The 15123-nt window shown below is 39.1% G+C and overlaps 4 protein-coding genes and 1 long non-coding RNA gene across 6 annotated transcripts; 2 read left to right on the top strand and 3 right to left on the bottom strand.

Moving 5' to 3' along the window:
- The first annotated feature begins 521 nt into the window (after window positions 1–521).
- Window positions 522–2512, top strand: LOC100116906 (tRNA (adenine(58)-N(1))-methyltransferase non-catalytic subunit TRM6). The gene has a single exon (XM_008216861.4). It carries the CDS (start codon window positions 825–827, stop codon window positions 2208–2210), a length of 1386 nt encoding a protein of 461 aa, XP_008215083.1. The 5' UTR covers window positions 522–824; the 3' UTR covers window positions 2211–2512.
- On the bottom strand, window positions 2243–7388 carry LOC100116870 (excitatory amino acid transporter 3). Of its 2 annotated transcripts, none has more exons than XM_032601645.1 (10): window positions 6478–7388; window positions 5655–5949; window positions 5087–5273; window positions 4858–4900; window positions 4720–4777; window positions 4385–4574; window positions 3651–3890; window positions 3343–3534; window positions 2772–2906; window positions 2243–2667 (listed from the first exon to the last, which is right to left on the bottom strand). In XM_032601645.1, exons 2-10 carry the CDS (start codon window positions 5872–5874, stop codon window positions 2517–2519), a joined length of 1416 nt encoding a protein of 471 aa, XP_032457536.1. In that variant the 5' UTR covers window positions 5875–5949; window positions 6478–7388; the 3' UTR covers window positions 2243–2516. The 2 variants fall into 2 exon arrangements, with proteins under 2 accessions (XP_032457536.1, XP_032457530.1); XM_032601639.1 differs by having other exon boundaries at window positions 5655–5916.
- A 169-nt stretch (window positions 7389–7557) lies between these two features.
- On the bottom strand, window positions 7558–10668 carry LOC100680313 (nucleoside diphosphate kinase). The gene is made up of 3 exons (XM_003423826.5): window positions 9072–10668; window positions 8525–8626; window positions 7558–7991 (listed from the first exon to the last, which is right to left on the bottom strand). The coding sequence occupies exons 1-3, from the start codon at window positions 9438–9440 to the stop codon at window positions 7746–7748; spliced, it is 717 nt and encodes a 238-aa protein (XP_003423874.4). The 5' UTR covers window positions 9441–10668; the 3' UTR covers window positions 7558–7745.
- On the top strand, window positions 9753–14743 carry LOC100113486 (ribonucleoside-diphosphate reductase large subunit). Its single transcript, XM_031921038.2, has 9 exons — window positions 9753–9982; window positions 11380–11468; window positions 11635–11812; window positions 11898–12261; window positions 12335–12802; window positions 12877–13265; window positions 13347–13534; window positions 13610–14107; window positions 14187–14743. The coding sequence occupies exons 1-9, from the start codon at window positions 9946–9948 to the stop codon at window positions 14394–14396; spliced, it is 2421 nt and encodes an 806-aa protein (XP_031776898.1). The 5' UTR covers window positions 9753–9945; the 3' UTR covers window positions 14397–14743.
- Window positions 14549–15074, bottom strand: LOC116415800. The gene is made up of 2 exons (XR_004226359.2): window positions 14968–15074; window positions 14549–14909 (listed from the first exon to the last, which is right to left on the bottom strand). It is a non-coding gene; the product is annotated as an uncharacterized LOC116415800 (long non-coding RNA).
- Window positions 15075–15123: the final 49 nt, after the last annotated feature.

The raw sequence follows: 15123 nt of genomic DNA, 5'->3' as shown, positions 1-15123 counted from the left end.
CAATAAACTTTAAACTTAATAAGTGAATGAATACATATTTCGTATAATATATAGTTCACGGTCGAATTCGGTTCGATACTATATACACTATACACGCCTCAGCGCGCGACCGATTTCGTCGTCGCAATAAATATGTGTATCGGGAGCGACGAGGTGTTCGACCGGCGCAGTTTTTTGCTTGTGAACGCGGTACAAAAGACGCAAAATTATGAAATGCTGCGTTGGAGAAAAATCCATGGTATTTGTTATTACAGAGAGTACAGTGAATAAATTGTATGAGTTAGTGGTAAAACTTTTTGTCTTCGTATACGTCTGTCCCGCGTACACCGGCGTTTTCTACTTATCGTGCGCAGACGTTTATATATGCGTTTTACTGATGTGCGAAATTAATGAGAACTATTAAACATTTCTTACGCATCTTGAGTATTCTGCAGGAATTTAGTAGCCGTTATAATAGATAAGAAGTACTCTTGATGGTGTTATTACGTTTCGTATTTTATTTACACATACTCGAGCTTTTTCATTTTTATGCTTGAATTAATTAGATATTCATAACCTTACATTGAAAGTGTGTCATTAAAAAATATTTCTATCTATAATATATGTAATTTTGGTTGAAATCTTATTATCTTACCAAAACTCCAAACAAGATTTTTCTCACGAGCAAGTACAGTAGAGAAGCGCCTGCACAGCTGCAACTGCGCCGGCGTGATTAGCCGCACGTGTTTACACGATCACATAACCTCGAACACATACCGACACACAGCACCTTGGCTCTAGCAGCTTTGTTGTTTTCTTTTAAATTTCCCTTTAAAAAAGCCATAATGAAAGTAACCGAAAGGGAAGAAGTGGTGACCGTCGGTAGCCACGTTATAATTCAAAAATTGGATTACACGAAAGTGTACAGAGTTTCTGAGACTGGCTCACTTGCTTTGGGCAAGGAAGAAATCAAAATGAGTGCAATCATAGGACAGCCCTTCTGGACTACCTTCAAAGTGATTCCTCCCGAAGGGAAACGTGACAATAAAAACTACAGAAAAGGTCCACCTTCGACTCTGGTTGTAGCTGAAAAATCTGATACTCTGGAAGACTTGAAGAAGGCTGTGGCAAGTGGATGTGACAATCGGTCTATCAACGACGATGGAAAGTCACAGAAACTCTCCAAGGATGATATTCTGGGTCTTCGGGATGCTGGCAAATCAGGACGAGAGATCGTAAGTAGTCTCATTGAGAACAATGCATCTTTTTCCGAGAAAACTGAGTACTCGCAAGAAAAGTACATTCGTAAGAAGGAGAAAAAGTACTGTCAGTTTTTGTCGGTGCACAAGCCGACTCTCTCTTCACTGCAAAAGATTTACTTGAGACAAGATCCAGCAAAAATTTACTTTTTGAGAATGGACACTTTGGCTCAACTATTTAGTTATAGCGACGTTAAATCTGAGGGTACATTTATACTGTACGACAGTGGGACAAATGGACTTGGTGCTGCGGGAATGTTGTCCAGAATAGGCTCCAAAACTAGTGGTAATTTACTCTATCTCCATCCTGGAGATCATCTGCCACAAATGCCTATTTTGCGAGCCATGAACTTCCCTCAAGATCAATTAGATAGATTAACTGTTGTCAGTATTTTTGACTTCTTTAGGAATAGAAATAAAGCTGAAAGTGATAGTGCAATTAAAGCAGACAGAATAGACGTCGAAGTAGAAAGTGTAGTTATGGAAGATAAGAAAGTCCAGGAAACTGAGGGAGTAAAAGACTCTGTAGATAGTAATAAAGATGATTGCGAAGAAAACAAATGTGATATTGCTAATTCTAATGAATTGAAAAGAAAAAATTCCGAAGATCAAGGGGAGGGTGAACCGATTCTCAAAAAGTCAAGAAAAGTTCAGGATATCGAACGAGCCGCTGAACTCTTGTCAAGTTCAAAGGCTGATGGTTTAGCCATCATTGCAAAAGAGCATCCTTTGAATATAGTGAAAGCTCTTTTACCACTTGTCAAATCATCTAGGCCATTTGTCATCTACCACGCTCATCGAGAACCACTTCAAGAGACTTACGTTGCACTGAAACAGCAAAGTGACGTGATCAACCTTAGACTTTTTTCAAATTTCTTGCGTTCCTACCAAGTTCTACCCGACAGAACTCATCCGGATATTCTCACAAATGACTGCGGTGGTTACTTGCTGTCCGGATATTTAGTTAGCTAAGGAAAGGACGTGTACAAACTTAGATATCTCAATTGAACGGACATGTAATTTTATATACAAAAACATTGACCTTTACAAAATAATAATTGTAAATACAAAAATTACTTGTATTTAATCTTATCATCACATGAACTTATCGTGTAAATACTATTATATATACAATGTACCGACTTATTTTACACAAATGGAAGACAAATATATTTGACATTTGTACATATTGTCTTCGAGAAAGTTGAATACTGCATTATTAACATATTTTAACGAATTAAATTAACAACTTTGTATCAAAAGTAAAAAAAAAATTGGCTAATCAGTATCCCTCTGCCTGTACGTTATATCCACCATTTCGTAGATTTTATTGTTGTCGCTTTGCTTTCTTTCATTCTTAACTAATACGCTAATGAGTCCGGCTCCCAGAGTGTCGGCCACGATGTTCACCATTGTTCTGAACCGATCGCTAAAAAATAAAAAATAAAATCCAATAACGCAGTAAGCAAATATACAAAAAATACCTGCAAGTTTTCAGACAGTCATAATGTGTACTAAGATATCGATACTTACACGAAAGTGTCGACCGCGATAATGAGCGTTACATCCTCGGCGGGGATTCCCAGAGAGTTCAGTACCATTATCAGCATGGCATAGCCGCCGCTCGGCATACCAGCAGCGCCGATGCACGACAGAGTGCAAGTGATGCTGAAATTAATTAGATAAAACTACAAATTATTATTTTTCATCGATTACAATCGCACCTGCAAACGCGCATCCGTTCCAAGAATATATACTTTTATATCATCGCTTCAGCCCCGAGAGTATCGCCAATTTATCACTCGACCTGTATAGTGCCTTGTACATCGAAATCGCAAGATCGGCAAAAAGGAGTCTCACCGCGTGCGCGAGAACCGGATCCATTTCGAATCGCGGCATAACAATTAATCTCTCGGAAACGCAAACAAAAGCCCTGATGTACGAAATATACGAATCAATCAGTTTTATCGGATCGCCGATGTATAATTGCGCAATTATTCAAGATATCTCCTTTTCGCCTGCGTATAGAGGTAATAACAGGTATACATATTCGCGAATCATTAATCCCGAGACTGATTCGCTCCTTATCGTCCAGAGCACATACCTAATGGCTATGGTTTGAACGAGAGATAAGTCGAGTCCCCTCATTTGCATAATGAAGAGCGCTCCTATGGTCTCGTAGAGGGCGATCCCGTCCATGTTTATCGTCGCCCCGATTGGCACTATGAATCTCGAGACCTGCCGATCGACGCCCAGCTTGTCCAGGCATCTTATCGTCGTCGGCACCGTCGCTGTACTGAAAATGGGATGAACAAAAATGCAAGATTTAATCACTCCACCCTGTGTCATTTTCGGACATCGATCGCCCGGGAATTCCCAGAAAATGTTAATCAATAAATGAGAATCTCTTACCTGGAAGACGTGCCGAAGGCAGTGACGAGGGCCGGGCCGATTTTCACGAGGACCTTGTAGGGCGATCGTCGGCCGCTACAGACGAAGTAGATGATCGGTAGGACGAAGAACGCCTGGATGAGCAGACCCGCGAAGACCGTTAACACGAAGATTCCCAATCGAGCGGCTTCCAGTCCACCGGATTCTTGGCTGCGCAGAATCTTGCTCGATATCAGGAAGGTCACGGCGATCGGCGCTGCCCTGTCGGCCGTAAAACGAAAAAATTTATATTGGACGATTCTTTTTTCTCTTCATTTTTATGACGTGTAGGTAAGGTATGGTTGATCGGACGCTCGATGCTTGTTATGTGAATTCTTGTGCGTGTACGTTTTTTTGACTCGTTTGACTTTTTTTTAAAGGTTCAATTTTCAATTGATACTGCGCTCTATGAAAAAAAAAAAAAAAAAAAAAAGTTGAAAATCGTATATTCATCGCATAACGCTGCATCCTTTCTAAATCTATTCTTCGAACGCAATAAAAGAAAGGTATACCATTGAATCGAAACGAGCGCAACGCATAATGGCTTATAACCGTTTAGACTCATTCCTCTTTCGAATCCGATAATTCTCTTTCAACTCCGCGGCGTCCCTAGAAAATAGAGAAAAAAGATATCGCCGACATGCGGTACGCACACACGCGCGCGCGCGCGCGCACAAAGTGTGCAAAAGCTGTAAACAAGTTTGAACGGTGCATACTTTATCACCCAATCTATGACGTTGGCGGTGGCCGCGGCAAGGCTGTGGAAGAAGGCCTGTAACGGCTGTTTCTGCTCGTCGGGCATCGTCCCGAGCGTCAGACCGAATACCAAACCGAAGAACACCAAACCGAGGACGTTCGTCCCCTGCCTGTACTCGTGCGATATTTCCATGTCATAGACCGAGATATCTGTACGGAATGACAATCGACGTGTGGTTATAACAGTATATCCTCTACTTTGACTGTCTTATACGTTTACACTTTTGATGCGAAATTGTAGTGCACGCGCAGTTTCGCATCAGAAGCACTGATTTATAGTAGTAATCTCACGCACCCATTTTTTCGACCGTTGACACGTTCTTCAGCTGCGGCTTAACTAAAACAGTTTGATACTGGAATTTACAAAAAGAGTTGTAAGGACGAGATATGTTATTTTAATAATCGTATATTGTCAATGAAAATTCAAGCTTACCTGCGACAAGCAAGCCTGGACCAAATTTTCCGGTAGCAAATTTCTGAAGAAAAAAAACAAACAAACAAACACATAATAAATCGATTCGCTCCTATTATAAGCATTTAATTGTTCCGTTAGTAGGACAAACGCGCGTCGAAAACCGGGAGGTCCAAAAACGGTATACCGATTCCGTGCTCGGACTGGAAAATCCGGTGAAAATTCCCCGTAATCGAGTTTGGCACGTTACCTAATCAAGTCCAAAATCGTGTCCACCGTCACGAAGTTCACTTGCATTTCCGGCGAGACGTCCGTTCCGTTGGCCTCTTTGGCTCCCCATTCGCCTGGACGAATAGTCTGAGACAGAAGGACGCTGAGAATTATGCCGAGCGTCGTCGTCGTGATGTAATAGCATAACGCTTTTCTCCCGATGCTTCCTGTAAAATAAGACACGTTACATTATATAGTGGAAAATTAAACTTTCATTGCAAATACACGTGGCGAAGATCAAGTCGGAAGATTTATCCGAGAAGATCTGCGTGGTATACACTTCGATTAGATTAAAATCTAGCCTTATTATTATTGCCTCGACTTGTTTTATTTAAATCCACGATCACGATACGCGCACTTTCGGACGTCATAAGGCTTTATCTTCAGGATAAAAACGAAGAATTCGTAGAAACGCTGACGCAGGGCAAACGTCGACCCTATCGATAATCAGAAACGCAATAAGTATAACAAAAACACAACGTCGAATTACAATAATTTTGTTCACGCGTGTAGAAAATTCAATTGTAGAATTGCAAACTCGTACCTACCGGACTTGCCAAGGCTGGAACTCGAGCTCACGATGCTCGTCATGACGAGAGGCAGGATGAGACAGTTGACGGTGCGCAGGAAAAGTTCTCCGGGAAATTGGAGGTACATCAGCTGTCGATCGGTCCATGGCTGGTCTGTGCCGAACTTGAGGCTCAGGCCCAGAACGATTCCGCTGAGGATACCCAGAAATATCTGGATTGTGGGCCCGGGTCGCCACATGGCTTGTGTGTCGTATTTTGTTTTTTTTTTCTTCCAATTTTCCTGGAAACGATGAAATATTTTCGTGATGAGAATCTGTTGGAAAAACTCAATATTTATTAGGTCGCTTTAAGGCACGAGTGCTATGAAGCTCTGATGAAGAATTAAATTACTATTCTTTTTTATTATTCGCGGATAAATGTTTTTGATAGGTTACGGCAACTTTTTCAAATTTTTCGAATAACGCGGTATAAACGTTACAAGCTTCACATATATCCTTATCACCCGAATCTTCAATACTTTTTTACAGCTAAATGAATGAATAAACTAACATTTTGTACTTTTTTAACATTAAACAAACGATAAACTTGAATAATATTATTTTTCAAAAACTTTTGAAAAGTTAATTCAGCTCGAGCTCGTTTATAAACACAATATGAGCTTTGTATTTATACGTAAAACAAATGATATCTTTTATAAGTATAAACAAAAAGACATCCTCGCGTTATGACTTTTTTTCGATCAATAATTATTTCTCGAAAGCCTCGACCGCTCAAATCCGTATACAAAACAAATTTTCTTCCTATTATTCTTACATGAATAGGTAATAAATATGATGATTACCAAGCCTCTATTCTTCACTATTTTCTACAGCACAGCGTCTACCAGTCAAAGCCACTGATCATTAACACACACTACTGGTAACCGTAGATTCGTCATGCAGCACTTCCTAGACCTCGATGCAAAACGTGCGCGCAGCAAGGTCGCACTCGTAAGTGATCCAAGCGCGCAGGATGCAAGATCACTTTTTTGCAGAGTCGTTTTTTTGCTCTTCCAAATCCGGATCTCGTTTGGCGCGACAACGCGAGACTCGTGCGCTAAGCTCGCTATTGTTGTGCGTGCGCGCTCGTGAAGACCGGCTGTGCTACTGTCTGCTCATTATCAGCGGCGTGACAGATTTTCTGATAAAAGGTGAGAAAGATGTAGATTGTTGTTGTGGGTATAGGTATGCCTAATATCATTGGTCTGACAGCTGATGGTTTGCAAATATGTTAAATGCTTATAGTGACGTTGGCTTTCATTTTTACAATTCTGAAGAAATATTGCCAATTAGCTACTGGAATTTCTAGTCATACCTTCAGAAAGAGCTGCACTGGTTCTGTTGCAGATGCTCTACTTATAAAAAATCGATGCATTATTATGTTGACAACAATTTATTCTATTGATTTTTTTTCAATGCTTAAAATATTCACGATTAAAATTTCAATTATTCAAAATTAATTCTAATCATCTTTGAAATTATAGCAGTTTTGCATACAGCTTTAGTAGATACGTTCGCAGCACGGCGAGACCGTGTCGAGCCGTACTCGTACTGAGACTAGAATAAAATTAAATGAACTTCAAACAAGTATGGCAATAATTAGATGATTTCTTTAAAACTAAATTCCAGTATCTCCTATTCGTTTATTTCCATAATTTTAACTATTTTGTTTGGAGTTAATTTCTTCAAATTTGTAAGATAAATTAAAATAATTAAATTAGCCAAATGATCACAAAATCATACAAGTTAGAAAAATTAATTTTTATTCTAAAGCGATATTTCTTTTGAAGTTAAACTTCTTTTCAAACACATTTGGTAAATAAAACAATAAAATTTTCGCACATTTTGAGTAAAAGTCGCATTAAATAATTCTTAAAATCAACTTCAGATCGAACAGATATTTATTTTCCAGGCAGCTTCGGTATGTACATTAGTTATCACTAGCCACACATCAGGCAGTATATTTCCAATGGTTCTCTGGAGCAGTGTTATTGCATAACAAGTGTCCACAACTATCCTGGATAGATTGTAGATTAATTAGCGGAATGAAAAATTTGAGCGAGTTATCCATTTATTCGTAGATCCATTTCTCAGCCCAGGAAGCCCAGTCGATAACTCCGTCCTTCTTCGCCTTGTCGTCGCCGAACCACAGTTTGATTTCCTTGTTGGCGGACTCGACTGAGTCTGAGCCGTGGATGATGTTGCGACCGACCTGGATGCAGAAATCGCCACGGATGGTGCCAGGAGCAGAGTCCTTGGGGTTGGTCTCACCAAGCATAACACGGCCGGTCTTGACGGCGTTAAGACCTTCCCAGACCTATAAAGATAAGATTATCAATGAACAATTCACGTTTACTTGATCATACGTTTTATTTTTCAAATTTTTAATACGAAATATTAAATTAAGTCTAGCTTTAGGAAATACCAATTTCATTTTGAAATATCTAGTTGCATACGGGTAAATGAAATAGTTAACTTTTTTTAATTGTATACTTAGGATATAAACATCTATGATCAACTGCTGTATTGAGAAGGGATAAATTAAATTAAATCTAAAAACATGAAACTTTTCAATTTATATAAATGAATCAAAAAATGATGTCCAAATAAAATTTTCTTGACAAGTAGGAGAAAATAAGCAACTCCTAAAGTGTCTCTCATATCTGAGTATTCAAAGGTCTTCTTATATCATTAGTTCATTATATACATCCCCTTTTTTGTCATTTTGTTACATAATCAAGGTCAGCTGTTTTCTAAAGGCTTCTCTAGAGACAGTATCACTGTGTGCAAATCTTTCTTCACTATACAATCAGTGAATTGTCATTAGGAGTGAAACAAACGCATGCTTACCATGGGTACAACGGGTCCAGAGCTCATGTATTTGACTAGACCAGGGAAGAATGGCCTGCCGGCAAGATCGGCATAGTGTTCCTTGAGGTGAGCCTCGGTGGGCTGAAAGAAATACAAATATCATTAGTCAATCGATACAACAAAGATATTGAAACAAATCACCCTATAAAAACAGATGGATGTTAGAACCATCATAAACACAAGTGAATCTACTATATCTGTATACAGCTGCATCGAGAAATATTCAAAACCAATGTTTCCAGCTGCCCTTAAGAACAATAAACCTCAAGGTCAAACACTAGAACAGCGTCGATTATCAGTTACCAACGGCGATTTATCTCCTTCTAATCCCACTTACACGAGAAAACCCATCCCTCAATTGCACGCCCATAAATACTCCTCGTACACGGCATTATACAGACATAAAGCGGAGCTTTAAAAAAGCAGTTCTTATCGCGAATTTTTTGCAAACCACGTGTCAACTGCACAATAAGAGCGAGTCGGCCGATGGCGGCATAGCGGCTGGGAGAGATATGACTGTACTTACCCAGACCATCTTCATGGCGACGAGCTTGAAGCCCTTGTCCTCGAAACGCTGGATGATCTTGCCGACGAGTCCACGCTGGACACCATCGGGCTTGACCATGATGAAGGTACGCTCCTTGTTGTCGGTCATGATTGTGGATGGAGATGTGGCGGCGTCTGTACGATCTGAAGAGGAGACGACGAGTGGATCGTGTGGCCTGCGAGAAACACCGGCGAAACGCGTGCGGGAAGCGGAAGACGGTTCGCGCCGCGAGTTGCGCGGAGACTCGCGGTGTGATAATGCAGTGGGAGGGATTCTGTGATACCGACTGCGCGGGGCGCCGAAAGAGAGAGAGAGAGAGAGCGCGGGATTTGAATTCTTTTCAGACATTCATGGTAAAGCCTTTACAAGTTTTGTTGCTGATATATAAGAGGGTATGATAATTTTACTGGAGTGTTTAGTTGAATTTTAGATTTTATTCTCCGAAAACCGGGAATCGTTGGGCTCAAAATAATGTTAAGGCAACTTGCACTATTCTAAGGATTAACGCACGTAGGAATCATCCTTCTACGCTATTTACGTATTTTGAAATTTCCACAAAAGTTTCTGTAGCAAATATTGCAATATTGAACATGCGCAGTGTACGGTTACCGCATTCGTTACAGGTACGCTCGTGCGATATATAGTTCCTTCCACATTTGAACAGATGGCGGTGAACGGTACGGAGTAGTTTGCCGCTAAAAATTCCAGACTTTCTGCGTTTTGGCGGGCGAACGTAGGCTCAGACGCTGAGCATCAGCCGCGCATATAGAAGGATACCGGAACGTTACAAGATCGGCCTAGCTGACTTAAAATTGCATTTTCGCGAGTATTTCCTTAGATTAAACGAAGAAAAATGGTAGCCAAGGGGAAGATGTACGTGCTGAAGCGCAGTAAGTTATAGAAGATTTTTTCACTCGTTTTTAGTGCCTAAAATTCGCCTAACTCATCTTGACTTTTCCGCGAGTTGATTCTAGTGTCAATAACGCTCACCTGATTCTATATAAAATATCAAATTTTCGATTTGTTTTTTGTGAGGCGTGTTGCTTCAAATATCGCAACGTTATATCTAAAACGTTGTAATCATTAGAATACGGTAGGCATAGACAATTTTGATAGATTTGCGATAAATAACTGTTAGAAGTTCAAAAAATCAAAACAAAAGGACGACGGCGAAAGGAAAGGTTCGGGTGCAACACGTTTTTGCCTAGAGTTTTCGGAGGTCACGCTTCTCGCGCCTTTCAACGAAAACGTAAACGCGTGCTCACCAAAATCACGTATACTTGATTCTCCGACAATGACAGATGCTAATTTCTTTCTAAAATCGCTCTAAAAGCGTCAAATTTAGGTTATGTCAAGAGTATATAACGTGCGATCGATTCTTCAAGCCCCGTTTATACCTGACTCCACAAGTCTGCGCTTTATATATCGTGCGAAGAAAGTCCGTTTGTATTTTCTGCGAAAATTCAAACCTACGACTCCGGTTTTAAAAACACGCTGATTTTACACATGGTTTTAACGTAAAAAGAACTATTATGGAGATATTTCATAAGTATAATCGTTCGCTCATCGGCAATGCGGCTTTGTGCTTCGCACACTTCCTGACTCCCCCACCAATTTCCACTCGTACGTTATAAATATAAGTCGGTATATACATGCGAGAACTGATGAAACCATCGCGATTAGATAGCAAGTAAACAAGCACGCCTGTTTCGCGATATTAACCAGTTACTTGGTATCAAAATAATCATTCATCGATGTTCACCCTTATAGGGTTTCGTCTGTTTGTTTACTGGATGTCCCTTAAAATGTAACTTTTGCTAACTCACGATGAACGTTAAATTTAAGAACACAGCAAGATGTCGGCCCCTGTATCGTATTTTTTTTTCTCTCTAACGGACACCGGAACCGCCTTCATTATACCTATCCTCGTATGCTGCTGAAGTAGACAGCTGCGCGCATCTATATATACGGCATCCGCATGTGCTCCGGAACTTTTCAAAGGAAGCTAAACTTGTTGAGACCGCTTCGGTACAAACGGTTGGAGAAAATGCGACGGTACCGCCATGATTATTCTGTTTTTTAATTTCCCGCCTTTTTTGTTACATTCTTTTTTTATATATTTTTTTTTAATTAATTAAAATACCTTTCGATTGTTAAATTATTGTAATTTGTTCATTTATTTATTTAATTATTTTTTTTTTACAAATCAAACATTTACATATTTCTTCAGTTGAGAAGATATTTATTATTTTATTCTTAATTGTTGATTAGTACCTTTTTGTTTAAGATGGACGCAAGGAGGAGGTTCATTTCGACAAAATTACTTCCAGAATTCAAAAGTTATGCTATGGCTTGGACATGGAATATGTCGATCCAGTATGTATATTTTTATTACTGCATTTTGTATTTGAGCAAATATAAAATGAGCTGTTTTTTAATTTTTTTTCAAAGAATTAATAAGAGATTATTGAAAAGATATTTGATTGCCTTATAAGTACTCACTATCAAGACCAGGTAATCATATGATACTTCTTTTTTACAGACTGCCATTACATTCCGAGTTATCAATGGTTTGTATTCCGGTGTCACAACAGTGGAACTTGATAACCTGGCTGCAGAGACTGCTGCCACGATGACAACCAAGCATGCGGATTATGCCATTCTAGCAGCCAGAATAGCAGTATCCAATTTACACAAAGAAACCAAGAAAGTATTCAGCGGTAAATATATTTAATTGAAAACTTTAAAATATGTTTTAGTAATTAATTAGCTGAAGCTTATGTTTGCTTATGATATTCTGTACAGATGTGATGTCAGATCTACACTTTGTGATTGATCCCATCACCAAAGAGCAAAGACCTATGATAAGTGAGGAATACCACAGCATCATTCAGACACACAAGGATAAGCTGAATTCTGCCATCATCTATGATAGAGATTTTGGATACAATTACTTTGGATTTAAGACTTTGGAAAGAAGTTATTTGATGAAGATCAATAAAAAGGTAGTTGAACGTCCACAGCACATGCTCATGAGAGTTGCTGTAGCTATTCACAAAGATGATCTCGAGAAAGTTATTGAGACTTACAACTATATGTCTGAGCGTTATTTTACCCACGCATCGCCAACGCTTTTTTCGGCTTGTACTTTACGTCAGCAAATGTCGAGGTACGTTTCTTTGCTAACAATCTTTGGATAATAATAATTTAGCAAATAATTTTTATGTACTTTCTTATTTCAGTTGTTTCCTTCTTACAATGACTGAAGACAGTATTGAAGGAATTTATGATACACTGAAGAGATGTGCTTTAGTCAGCAAATCTGCTGGTGGCATTGGTTTGAGTGTTCACACTATAAGAGCCACTGGTACTCGAATTTCTGGCACAAACGGTGTATCTAATGGTTTAGTTCCTATGATTAGAGTATACAATAACACTGCGCGTTACGTCGATCAAGGTGGAAACAAGAGACCTGGAGCGTTTGCCATGTATTTGGAACCGTGGCATGCTGACATCTTCGAATTTCTCGATCTCAAAAAGAACACAGGTAAAGAAGAAAACAGAGCGAGAGACCTTTTCTATGCTTTATGGATCCCGGACTTGTTCATGAAGAGAGTTCTTGAGGACACAAAGTGGAGTTTAATGTGTCCACATGAATGTCCTGGATTACCTGATGTTTGGGGAGAGGAATTTGATAAATTATACATAAAGTATGATTTCTTTGCTGCAAATTTAGTTGTAAATAAAATAGTGTGAGCATTTTTAAAAATAATTTACTTTCTAGGTATGAGGAAGAGAAACGCTACAAGCGACAAATTGATGCCCGAGAATTGTGGACTGCGATTTTAATGTCTCAAGTTGAAACTGGAACCCCTTACATGTTATACAAAGATCACTGTAATCGCAAATCCAATCAACAAAACCTTGGTACTATCAGAAGCAGTAATTTATGCACGGAAGTTGTGCAGTATTCTTCTCCAGACGAAGTAGCCGTGTGCAATTTAGCATCTATTGCCGTTAATATGTTTGTAAATACCAGTAAAAAAACGTACGATTTTGCAAAACTTAAGGAAGTCGCAAAAGTCACAACAAGAAATTTGGATAAAATTATTGACCTAAATTACTACCCCATCCCAGAAGCAGAAAGGTCCAACACGAGGCACAGGCCCATTGGTATGTACTGTTACTAAAATAAATCTCAAAATAATAACTTCCATTATATAAAAAAAATTTCGATGATTTGTTTTTTTATAGGCATTGGTATTCAGGGTTTGGCTGATGCCTTTTTATTAATGCGCTATCCATTTGAAAGTGAAGAGGCTCAATTACTGAACACCCAAATTTTCGAGACTTTGTATTATGGTGCTTTAGAAGCTAGTTGCGAAATAGCTAAAGAAAAGGGGCCATACTCGACGTATGCAGGTTCACCAGTTAGCAAAGGCGTAAGTTGCTATTTATATTTTATTTTCAATAATTCAGATACCAGATTACTCTAATTTTATAATGTCAATTGTTAGATTTTACAATACGACATGTGGAATGTAACACCAACCAGTCTCTGGGACTGGACTGCCCTGAAAGCTAAAATTGCAGAACATGGTGTTCGCAATTCTTTGTTACTTGCGCCAATGCCAACAGCTTCGACCGCACAAATTTTGGGCAACAACGAATCGATAGAGCCCTACACAAGCAACATTTACACCAGGCGTGTTCTTTCTGGAGAATTCCAGGTCGTCAATCCTCATTTGTTGAAAGACTTGACAGACAGGGATCTGTGGGACGAGGAGATGAAGAATGAAATAATCGCAAACAACGGTTCGGTTCAGAACGTTGCAAGGATTCCTGATGAATTGAAGAAACTGTACAAAACAGTCTGGGAGATTTCGCAAAAGACCATTTTGAAAATGGCTGCGGATCGAGGTGCCTTCATTGATCAGTCTCAGTCTCTAAATGTACACATAGCTCAGCCAACAACGGAAAAGCTCACGTCGATGCACTTCTACGGCTGGCGAGCGGTTAGTATTTTGACTTTTTTAAAACCAAGTACTCAGCAATATGATCAATAATTAATAAGCATTTTTCGTTATATTTTAGGGTCTAAAAACCGGTATGTACTATTTAAGAACGAAGCCTGCCGCAAACGCACTGCAGTTCACCGTCGATAAATCGAAACTTAAAATTCAAACGCCTTTGAAGAATGGTAGCGCGGACAAGAACGGTTCAATGACACAAGAAGAGGAAGAAGAGGCAATGTTGGTCTGCTCGCGGGAAAATGGTGATGCTTGCATGATGTGCAGTGCGTAAATTCTATCATTATTTTACATTTTGCAATTAAATCGTGAAGCTTCATACTTTTTTAGTTTTTAAGTCAAAAGGAATATAAAATTTATTTGTAAACGTCTAGAATATCTGAAATTAATTTATATTGTTTATGTGCAACATTAACAAATTTTAACGTGTAGCCTGTAAGTTAGATTATTATGAGACTGCCAGTAACTGGCTTGTGGTTCATTTTTATTGTATCCACATATTCCCAACTTCATTTTGCTGAATCAAAGACAAAAAGTGAATTTTGTACATAATTATAGAGATAAATAATACAAAACTGTTTTTAAGATTTTTTAAAACGAATAAAAGACATTGACAAAATAGCCAATCTTGTTTGTTAACACACATATCGTTGGTCGATATCATTCACTAGCTCGAAAAACTCCTTTGACAGATGACGCCTCCATCAGCAGTTGCCGTTGCGCCACACGACCAATATACGAAATTCCTTGGCGTGAAATGCCTGTACCTACATTGCGACCGTCTTATCTGCACATTATAATCTCGTCATCCAATATCTTACTTACGTCACCTGTGCATAACTTACGAGTCAAGATTTAGAAAAATTTCGCGAACTAAAGCCTGGAAATTCGTGTTCTTTTTTCAAAGCCACTCGGCTTTCTAATAAGTCTCTCCGTGACTTGGCGAAAAAAGAACGAGCGCTGAAAAGCCAGCGGAGAAAAGAGAGAGAGAGAGAGACGAA

This window comes from Nasonia vitripennis, chromosome 1 (genome assembly GCF_009193385.2).
Source record: "Nasonia vitripennis strain AsymCx chromosome 1, Nvit_psr_1.1, whole genome shotgun sequence".
Classification (NCBI taxonomy): Eukaryota; Metazoa; Arthropoda; class Insecta; order Hymenoptera; family Pteromalidae; genus Nasonia; species Nasonia vitripennis.
Note: the sequence above shows the minus strand (reverse complement) of the source record. Positions and strands in the feature narration are given on the sequence as shown.